The sequence below is a fragment of the Esox lucius genome, chromosome 11 (genome assembly GCF_011004845.1).
Source record: "Esox lucius isolate fEsoLuc1 chromosome 11, fEsoLuc1.pri, whole genome shotgun sequence".
Taxonomy (NCBI): Eukaryota; Metazoa; Chordata; class Actinopteri; order Esociformes; family Esocidae; genus Esox; species Esox lucius.
Window position 1 is genome coordinate 11350345 of NC_047579.1, and position 11739 is coordinate 11362083.

General features: G+C 41.6%; 1 protein-coding gene across 1 annotated transcript; it reads right to left on the reverse strand.

Moving 5' to 3' along the window:
- Window positions 1-4719: 4719 nt before the first annotated feature.
- Window positions 4720-8923, reverse strand: cldnk (claudin k). Its single transcript, XM_010903069.5, has 2 exons — window positions 7847-8923; window positions 4720-6005 (listed from the first exon to the last, which is right to left on the reverse strand). Exon 2 carries the CDS (start codon window positions 5700-5702, stop codon window positions 5058-5060), a length of 645 nt encoding a protein of 214 aa, XP_010901371.1. The 5' UTR covers window positions 5703-6005; window positions 7847-8923; the 3' UTR covers window positions 4720-5057.
- Window positions 8924-11739: the final 2816 nt, after the last annotated feature.

The window sequence follows — 11739 nt, forward strand, 5'->3', positions numbered from 1 at the left end:
CCGTGAAACATGGAGGTGGAAACATCATTCTTTGGGGATGCTTTTCTGCAAAGGGAACAGGACGACTGCACCGTATTGAGGGGAGGATGGATGGGGCCATGTATCGCGAGATCTTGGCCAACAACCTCCTTCCCTCAGTAAGAGCATTGAAGATGAGTCGTGGCTGGGTCTTCCAGCATGACAACGACCCGAAACACGCAGCCAGGAACAACTAAGGAGTGACTCCGTAAGAAGCATCTCAAGGTCCTGGAGTGGCCTAGCCAGTCTCCAGACCTGAACCCAATAGAAAATCTTTGGAGGGAGCTGAACGTCTGTATTGCCCAGCGACAGCCCTGAAACCTGAAGGATCTGGAGAAGGTCTGTATGGAGGAGTGAGCCAAAATCCCTGCTGCAGTGTGTTCAAACCTTGTCAAGAACTACAGGAAACGTATGATCTCTGTAATTGCAAACAAAGGTTTCTGTACCAATTATGAAGTTTTGCTTTTCTGATAGTTATGTCAAGCAATAAATTGGTAATTAATTACTTAAAAATCATACAATGTGATTTTCTGGATTTTTGTTTTAGATTCTGTCTCTCACAGTTGAAGAGTACCTATGATAAAAATTACAGAGTTCTACATGCTTTGTAAGTAGGAAAACCTGCAAAATCAGCAGTCTGTCAAATACTTGTTCTCCCCCCTGTAGAGTCAGGGAAATAATTATTTGATCCCCTGCTGATTTTGTATGTTTGCTCACTGACAATGAAATGATCAGACTCTAATTTTAATGCTAGGTTTATTTGAACAGTGAGAGACAGAATAACAACAAAAAAATCCAGAAAAATGCATGTCAACACTTTTATAAACTGATTTGCATTTTAATAAGTGAAATAAGTATTTTGATCCCCTGTCTCAAGAATAAAATGTCACACAATCACTCCTCCTAAATTATACTTTGTCCTCTATTGTTAGTCAGCCTTGGGGGAGGAGCAGTAATGAGGTAATGATGACATTTTCAGCTGATCATTATGACAAGCCTGGCTGTACTCTGAAACCAAAATATGACCTCTGCATTCAGCTGAGGAAAAAATATATTGTTTCAGAACATAATGAATCAGGTTTTGTTTTTCCTCAACTTGTTTCTTAACTTTGTAGCAAGTTAAGCTAGCCTAGACACAAATGGGGCTGCTAACCTCCGGTTATGTTGATTGGCTCTAGTTGAAATTATGTTTTGCTCAGTATGGTATGTTTGCAGAGCGGGCGTTACTTAACCAGAATATAAAGTTACGCCCACTGATGTTCCTTTAAGCAATCCTTAACATTTAGTAAACAAGGGAGCTCATTGTCATTTGTGTGCCCTAGAAAATGTGATGTAGTAGACCTGTTCTCTTATAACAGTATGTATAGGTATTGTATGCATTTTATTCGGCTGCCGTTGTGCTGATATATGTCTGATGTAAGCTCTTTAGCACTTAATTAAAAAACCAAGATGATCCCAGACAGCATGTTCATGCTTTCGTTTGTTGACTGAGAGTTGCGTTTTAAGTGGCTTAAATGTGTTGCATGATTCAGATTTCTTGGACAACCTACCGGAACACTTATTTAATGTGCAGCTTACGGCATGTGTCCGGTTTGCACGGTGGAATCAGAACCACAAAGTTTCTAGATATTTTGACCACTATCTAGGCTTTTATTCTGCCTCCATCTTGTACATGGACCTTTGGTTACCGGTGCTCTGTATTCGGCCTGGAAGTGGAGTGGCTTGCTGCTGATTCAGAGGCACCAACCCTGCACATAGCAGTCTGTTTGTGGGAACATGCGGACTGCGGGCACCGGGAGGACAAACGCAAGGGATACTTTTTCTAGACAGACTGGTGGCTGCCAGTCTGGAGAGTTTTTGGATTACAGTGAAAATAGATTTCCCAGAGCTGGCATGTTACCCCCTACTATGCTTGACGCTAATCCACCATCCTTTGGTAATTGGTCAAGTGGTGTGTGCATTGTCTCCACTTAACGCTGAGGAGTTCACAAACACGCTAACGAGACCATTATGCCAATGCCATCGGGAGATTGATCAAGTTCCAATGTACCAGGAGCAATCACAGGTGGACTTGGTAGTATATTAACAACATCTTATATGATAATTTTATTGTGTCAAATGATTTATCCCGTTTTATGGACAGAACTAAGAGCCAGCCCAAGCTGAGATCTATTGTTGTGCTACTATTGTTGATTTCAGGAAATGTGAGTCCAAACCCTGGACCCTCTCATTCTCTGTATCTGAACAGAGCAGGAATAGGGCTCTTGTAAGTAAATTCCAGAAGTTTAATTCCTAAATTGGATATTATTCACTGTAGTTGGTTGTTACAGACTGCCTTCAGCCTTGAGTGATGCACTTATTTCACTCTCTGAAGGCCTCTGAATTAATCTTCTTGGGGGATTTGAAGTGGGACTGGCTCACACCAATGTCAGACACTTTTAAAGAATTGTGTGATTCTCTAAATCTTACGCAATTGGTTAATGCTTCAATTAACAAAATTGAATCCCAGTGCTCTTGATACATCTACACTATTAGAATTTATTTTAACAAATACTCTCCATAAGTATAATTCCACTGGGATTTTCTGTAATGATGTGAGTGATCAATGTGTAATTGTTTGTGTGAGGAATGTAAAAATCCCAAAAGTTAAACACTGTTTTATTTAGAGTTTTTTGATTTACAATGCCTTCAATGTGATGTGTACCATAGTGGGATTGCACAAACCACATTGTTACCTGATGTTGATCTTGTCTTGGATTATTTTAATATGATCTTTATGTCCACTTGTGATGAACATACCCCGGTAAGACATTCAGGATCAGGGAAAGGGACAATCTAGGGTTTTCACATTACTTATCAATCCTAATCAGAAAAAGAAACGTTGCTTGAGCCAAAACAAGACAGTCTAAAATACCGGCTGATTGTTCTTCTTTTCAAGCCTTGAGAAACCGATGCACTGGAATGATCAAGAAGCCAAAGTCAGATTTTTATTTGAAGAATGTTACAGATAACCTCAATAACCCTTCCAAATGAAACTCATAAAATTCCTTTGGCTGTAATGTTTTCTCTGATTTCCTGGATCATTTAATCATTGACTCAAAGGAAGTTGAAGACAAAGCCAACATCGTTGATATTGGCAGTGATCTTCGGGCCCTCAGGCAGCACTGCATTAAAAGCAGTTTTTTTGACGTCACTGCATGGGCTCAGGAACACTTCTGAAAACCATTGTCTGTAAACATACTTTGTCACTGCATCCACAAATGCAAGTTAAAACATTACCATGCAAAAAAGAAACCATACATCAACAAGATCCAGAACCGCCACTGCCTTCTCTGTGCCTGAATTAATTTAAGATGGACTGAGTACAAAACTCCTGTGGTCGGAAAAATTTGAAATTATATTTGGGATTGTGGATACCACGTCCTCTGGGCTAAAGAGGAGAGGGAACATCCGGCTTGTTATCAACACAATGTATTTTTCAGGGAAAAAGCTTGCTTATTTCAGCAAGACAAAGCCAAAACACATTCTGCACATACAGTGCATATAAAAAGTATACACATCCTGTTAAAATGACAGGTTTTTGTGATGTAAAAGAATGGGACAAACATAAATCATGTTAGAACTTTTTCCACCTTTAATGTGATCTATAACGTGAACAACAAACTAAAATCTTTGAGAAAAAATAAAATAAAATAAAAAAACTCACAATAACCTGGTTGCATAAGTGTGATCACTCCACAGATGTTCAATTGGATTCAGGTCTGGGCTCTGGCTGGGCCTTTTCAATATGTTAATCTTCTTCTGGTGAAGCCATGTTTTTCTGGATTTGGATGTGTGCTTAGGGTTGTTGATGTGCTGAAAGGTGAACTTTAACGGACGCCTGAAAGTTTTGTGCCCTACCGGGCAACGTTACTGTCCTCAAACTGGTTTCCATCATTAAATGTTGTCTTTGTACTATATTGAATTCAATATAGGAATTTAATGATTTGCACATCATTGCGTTCTGTTTCTATTTGTATTTTGTTTGGAAATGGGGTTGTACTTCACATGCTGATGCTAGCCACTGAAGTATGAATTAACTTACTCAGCCTGTCTAGAGAAAGACATTGTGCATTGTGGATTTTGTAGTCTCAATCGATTTCATCAATAAATTTCGCATGATGCTTGTTGACTTACTGTGAAATGTGGAATAATTTCAGAATATGCATTGCCTTATTTAATGATATGTATCCGAATGTTTCCAAACATCTTGATGATGATGTCTTTTTATACTCAAGCAATGTTACTTCCGCCCGCCCATCATTTGCAAACACTTGTGGTGTTTCAGTGGTCTTTGGTTTAACAGTGTGGTGGCATGAGAAGAGCTAGGAGATGGGAGACGGTGGGTGGGTGGTGGCTGGTGGCTTGTGTTTTTCATCAGCGAAACATCACACAGACGCACCACACACTCACACACATACACAGTTCCCTATTGTTCCATTGTCGGGTTCCAATCTGCACCACCACTCACAGGACACAATGGAGACTACATCCATAACATCTTCTACTGTTGTACTGTGCCAGTAAATCCATGCTGTCTTGATGGCCATTTATAGTCTCACTATGACAAAACCTAAAATGGCACATGTGAATGAATACAGGCTACTCTTCTACACCTCTGTATCTATAGAATAGAATAATTCACCCTGAAGAATTTCCCGATGAGGAATTGAAAGATTGAAGTTTTTATTGTGTTTTACATAGACAGACAGACAGACAGATAACAGGGTTATGGGACAACAGGCACATAAAATAACAAAATGAGTTCATATATCCTTTCTTAACCTCCTTTTAAGGCTTGAATGAATGAGAAAAGCACCACCGAATAACAACATTACAATTCCAAAGTATTAAAAAGGTGAAGTACTGAGAGGAGAAAAGAAATGTTTTTTCATTTTTATTTCAGGTGAACAATCATTGCATAATGAAATCAAAGATTCTTGGAATCTTGTAAAAATGTAATCATATGGCCGTTTTAGTTTTGTGGCATTTCATTCTGCTCAGACGTAACCTTTGACCTGAGTAGTAGGAGCTCTACGGGGGCTGCTGTCACTGCTGAAGGTCGGTGACCCGGGAATGCCGGGAGGGCTCGACCCTGCGTACAGCAGCGATCCACCAATCAGGAGCAAGGCTGACGCGCCCCAGCCCAGGTAAAGGGCGGGGCCTAACTCTCTTTTGTGCGGCGCGGCCACGTGGGGATCATAGAAGTCCCTGATAATAGAGTGGGCCGTCCAGCAAATGGGAACCAGATACAGGAAGCCAGCAACGGCAAACAGGAAGCCGGAGATCCTTGCAATGCGAGCCTTCAGGCTATTCTGGCCAATGCACTTGGTGCACTTGACTCCCACCACGCCTAGAGCCAAAGCCAGGCCACAGAGGAGGACCGAGAGCACCGTGAGCCCCCGGGCGGCCTGCATGTCGCTGGGCAGGGCCAGGAGACTGTCGTACACCTTACACTGGATCTGGCCGGTGGATTGGACGATGCAGGTCATCCATAGACCCTCCCAGATGATCTGAGCCGTCACAATGTTGTTGCCGATGAAGGCTGTGACGCGCCACAGTGGAATGGTGCACACCAGGAACCCTCCCACCCAGCCCACCAGGGACATGACCAGGCCCAGGAGCTGCATGCCAGTGGTCGCCATGGTAAGGCTGTCTGGTTGTTGTTGTTGTTGTTGTTGTTGTTGCGGTGGTGGAAGCAGTAAGGGTTGCGGCGACGGCTGACGGCGTAAACTACCAGTGTTTGGCGGGATTTTCGTCAAGATCTGTATTACATTGGTTGTCACTGGGACGTTGAAGTCCTTCCGCTTTGTCTCACTGAAATAGTCCCAAAATGAGGAGAGTTTGGAAATCTTTACAAACTGATGTCTTCCTCTTCTTGTACTTCTCACCCCTCTATCTTCCTGTGATGGGGCACTTCAACCGGGGGGCAAACAAGAGCTGGTGTCCTACAAACATGAAAAACAATGATGAGTACAGTCTTCCAAGTAGTTAGACTCATGTATGGTAACAACATATATGGCCTGCTACATCATAAAAATAATAATAACAGCAGGCAAATCAAATTATTATTCATTGTAATACATTTTCAACCATTCATACTTTTCTACACCAATGAACCTGGCATTAATAAACATATCATATTATAGTGCTTCTTGGTGCATAATGGTGCTTGGCTACTGCAATGTTTATCATAACTATTTAGGAACATTACATGGAGTGACTGGATTCCTGTGAGAACCAGAGAATGCTTTCCATTGACTGTGATGTAGTGGGTGTTGGAGCTACGATCTGCTACGCCTGCCTGGCCCAGGCAGTAGATTATCTCAGAAAAACATGAGGAGATGGGGAACACAGCAGGGCTTTCAGAGAGGGCTGTTTGAGTGGGCCCTAACCCCCCCCCCAAACCCAGCTAAGTCTAGTGTAGACGTAGGACACTGCTCTGTTAAACACTGCTCTGTTAAACACTGCTCTGTTAAACCCTGCTCTGTTTAACACTGCTCTGTTTAACACTGCTCTGTTAAACCCTGCTCTGTTAAACCCTGCTCTGTTAAACACTGCTCTGTTTAAACCTGCTCTGTTAAACCCTGCTCTGTTAAACCCTGCTCTGTTAAACACTGCTCTGTTTAAACCTGCTCTGTTAAACCCTGCTCTGTTAAACCCTGCTCTGTTTAACACTGCTCTGTTAAACCATGCTCTGTTAAACACTGCTCTGTTTAACACTGCTCTGTTTAACACTGCTCTGTTAAACCCTGCTCTGTTAAACCCTGCTCTGTTTAACACTGCTCTGTTTAACACTGCTCTGTTTAACACTGCTCTGTTTAACACTTCTCTGTTAAACCCTGCTCTGTTAAACCCTGCTCTGTTTAACACTGCTCTTTAAAACACTGCTCTGTTAAACCCTGCTTTATTAAACAATGCTCTGTTAAACACTGCTATGTTAAACACTGCTATGTTAAACACTGCTCTGTTAAACCCTGCTCTGTTAAACACTGCTCTGTTAAACCCTGCTCTGTTCCGGATTTAGCCGTGTTACTAACACTTGGATATGGGTTGGACCAATCCTCTACACTGACCAATCACTCCTCGCACAAAACTATTAAAAATAAAAGGTTAGCAATTGATATGATTGACATTAGAATTACATTCCTGGCCATAAGGATGTTGGATTGTTATCACATCCAACAATACACTGATGAATACATTCAGGACACTTTGAAGAAACAGAAAAACACGATTATTATACGAAGTGACAAAATTAGAACAAACACATTCTTACCCTTTGAAGGACACTTCCTGGGGTGGTTCCACCATAGACGTCAATGGGCCAAGAAAAACAGTGATCCATGGTTTAAGTTAAACCACCAAAGCAAACTACAACTAACTGTAGCCCCAGCTCAATGGAACTAAGAGTGGCATATAAGCATGATTGTCCCCTTTAAGTTTTATTAATCCAAATATATTGTTGATTTCTGGTGTTTTTAAGAGTTTTTGTAAAATATGCCCCCATTACTTACATTAATTCTTTCACCTGTCGGTGGTTAAAATTAGCTAATGGTTACCATGACTGTTTAAAATAAACTGAACTGTAGATTACTGTTTCTCCTGGTCCACAGACTAATTTCAGTGTAAGAAACAATCTAACATTAAGTGGTAAAATAGTGAAATGATCTTTTAAGGTGGAAATATAAAATTATGATACAAAACACATACATACATTTATTGTAGAATACATTTACATCATGGATTAGCATTGTAGAATTAAACATCTGTTGAAATGACGAGTTACCTCAGGTAGTGTGACGGAGCTCCTCTGTTCTACTTTTCCAAGCCGTCCTTGGATTAGTAATGTGTTTTGCCTTGGGGCTTTCTGTCATTTGGTTGTGTAGATTAGACCTGGATGTTGGTAGCAGTTTTGGTTGAGATGGAGACAGAGGCCCTGGTTGTTTGGCTCAGTCCACAGGTAGGAGGACTTGAGAGCTGAGGTTGGTTTCCACAGAGGTGCAAAGAGCTTCTACACCCAGCTAGCTCCAATACCAATGACAGGTCAAGACTGGAGAGAGGGCTGCCGTCCAAGATGCCAGCTAGTGTAAGCTTGTGTGGCAGTGGGCAGACGTGTGTGTGTATGAGTTAGTGTGTGTGAGCAAGCCTGTGTCTCTGTGTATGTGTGTGTGTGTGTTCATGTCAAGGGTGCGATGCGTGTGTGTGTATCTCCCAGTGCCTGGTGTTCAAGTACAATGACATGCTGTTCTCCGTTGCAGTTCTCTCTTTCTCGAACCCCCCCACACCCATCCAACCATTCAGGCCAACAACCAATGCTGTCTTCTTGTTCCTCTTTCCCCCTCTTGTTCCTTGATGTGCCCTGTTCTTTTCATCTCCTTTCTGATGTTGGATGGGTTCAACTGAAGTTGGTGACTGAGGAGGGTCAAAGAGCTCTTTTTGTAGGTATTTCCCTTACATAACCTGTTTACATTAATTAAAGGCCAAAGGGAGAAGGAAATGGAGTCCCTAAATGTGATACTCTGATCTCCTCTTTTGCTTTGTTCTTTATTGTGTTTCCTTTATATTTGAAAATTTTTAATACATAAACATTTTACACCAAATACAAATAACAAAATGACAGAGGAAAAAGGAGATACAAACGTCTAACAAACCACTACTAGTTCAAAAGCTTAGCTAGTATTGACTAGTGATCGTAACCAAGCTGAACTTACGACAAAATAGTTTTTTAAATCGAAGACATTACCGAAAGGTACACACAAATGTTTTAGATATTGATTACTGTGAATCATACATTTATTGTTGTAAATGATTATTTATACTGTATATTGTATATTGTACTGTACACTCACCTAAAGGATTATTAGGAACACCTGTTCAATTTCTCATTAATGCAATTATCTAATCAACCAATCACATGGCAGTTGCTTCAATGCATTTAGGGGTGTGGTCCTGGTCAAGACATCTCCTGAACTCCAAACTGAATGTCAGAATGGGAAAGAAAGGTGTTTTAAGCAATTTTAAGCGTGGCATGGTTGTTGGTGCCAGACGGGCAGGTCTGAGTATTTCACAATCTGCTCAGTTACTGGGATTTTCACGCACAACCATTTCTAGGGTTTACAAAGAATGGTGTGAAAAGGGAAAAACATCCAGTATGCGGCAGTCCTGTGGGTGACAATGCCTTGTTGATGCTACAGGTCAGAGGAGATTGGGCCAACTGATTCAAGCTGATAGAAGAGCAACTTTGACTGAAATACCCACTCGTTACAACCGAGGTATGCAGCAAAGCATTTGTGAAGCCACAACACGCACAACCTTGAGGCGGATGGGCTACAATTGCAGAAGACCCCACCGGGTACCACTCATCTCCACTACAAATAGGAAAAAGAGGCTACAATTTGCACGAGCTCACCAAAATTGGACAGTTGAAGACTGGAAGAATGTTGCCTGGTCTGATGAGTCTCGATTTCTGTTGAGACATTCAGATGGCAGAGTCAGAATTTGGTGTAAACAGAATGAGAACATGGATCCATCATGCCTTGTTACCACTGTGCAGGCTGGTGGTGGTGGTGTAATGGTGTGGGGGATGTTTTCTTGGCACACTTTAGGCCCCTTAGTGCCAATTGGGCATCGTTTAAATGCCACGGCCTACCTGAGCATTGTTTCTGACCATGTCCATCCCTTTATGACCACCATGTACTCATCCTCTGATGGCTACTTCCAGCAGGATAATGCACCATGTCACAAAGCTCGAATCATTTCAAATTGATTTCTTGAACATGACAATGAGTTCACTGTACTGAAATGGCCCCCACAGTCACCAGATCTCAACCCAATAGAGCATCTTTGGGATGTGGTGGAACGGGAGCTTCGTGCCCTGGATGTGCATCCCACAAATCTCCATCCACTGCAAGATGCTATCCTATCAATATGGGCCAACATTTCTAAAGAATGCTTTCAGCACCTTGTTGAATCAATGCCATGTAGAATTAAGGCAGTTCTGAAGGCAAAAGGGGGTCAAACACAGTATTAGTATGGTGTTCCTAATAATCCTTTAGGTGAGTGTATATTGTACATACAGTATATATGTACTGTATATTGTTATACAGTACAGACGCCCTGACAACATAGCTACTGTATTTACTCAACATCAGGTGTAACAGGACTATCTAACTGACAACACAGATACTGTATTTACTCAACATCAGGTGTAACAGGACTATCTAACTGACAACACAGATACTGTATTTACTCAACATCAGGTATAAATGGACTATCTAACTGACAATACAGATACTGTATTTACTCAACATCAGGTGTAACTGGACTATCTAACTGACAACACAGGTACTGTATTTACTCAACATCAGGTGTACCTGGACTATCTAACTGACAATACAGATATTGTACTATTCCACCATTGGTGTAACCAGGGGTTAAATTGAGCAGAGCCAGCCGGAGCTTAGCTTCAAATGTTAGATAGAACAGACACTATTTTGCATTTAATTTACAATTTTGTGCTCCAATCTATGGTCATTGACAGCATTCCAGTTCGGAGACCTTGACGCGATCATAAATTCACCATAAACACTGTTCTGAAATACCAGCGCTGTAGTTAAATCCCCATGGAATGCTTTGTATTTAGAAGAATGTCCCAGAATGCACTCTGACGAGTGACTAAATTGACCTTTCACTGTGACGATATACTGTAAATGAAGCAGATGTCTTTCAGAGTAAAAAAAGTTGATTAAACATTTGTAATTAAACATGCAGGCAGGACCACTTGTGACTTCACCCACTGTACAGGTCCGAACCATCAGGAGAGTGTACTGACCCAATGCCCTGGACCACAAGGGTACCCAGCCGCATGTTACAGGACCAGACAGGAAGTGTGGCAGCCCCAAAGGAAGACAAACGTAGAAATGGGACTGATTATGGATAATTATCAAAAAGGTTGATGATTGGCAGCAGTATCTCACCTTCAGAAGCATGGGGGGTTTTCTGTTCCACATAAGGTTTCAGATGGTTATAATACAAGGCAGAATCAACATTTAGTCCCTAAATACCATGGAAGATGAGCTTGAGGTTAGAAGTTCAACAGACTCAAACTGTCTCTATATCTTTTCTTGACTCAAGAAAATCTATCTTTTTTCCTGAGTTTCAAAGTCACCCGGCTAACTCTTAGATGCTACCTGATAGTGTATATAATATACGCTATACAGCCAAAAGTATGTGGACACCCAACCCTCAAATCTATATGAGCTTGTTGGACATCCAATTCCAAAACCATGAGCATTAATATGGAGCCCTCACTCCAATTCCAGTTCATCCCAGAGGTGTTCAGTGGGGTTGAGGTCAGGGCTCTGTGCAGGCCACTCGTTCATCCACACCAACCTCATCGAACCATGTCTTTATGAACCCCAATTTGTGCACACAGGCACAGTCATGTTGAAACATGAAAGGGCATTTCCCAAACGGTTGCCACAAAGTTGGAAGCACCCAATTGTATAAAATATCTTTGTATCCTGTAGCATTAAGCTGACCCTTCACTGGAACTAAGAGGCATAGCCCAAAACCTGAAACACAGCCTCAGACAATTAGCTCTTCTCCACTAAACCTTACAGTAGGCACTATGCATTCTAGCTGGTAGATTCATCTATAAGACTGCCAGATAGTGAAGCG

What these genes read in the sequence shown, in the direction of transcription:
- cldnk (XM_010903069.5), bottom strand. Translation starts at nt 5,702, where the DNA reads ATGGCGACCACTGGCATGCAGCTCCTGGGCCTGGTCATGTCCCTGGTG.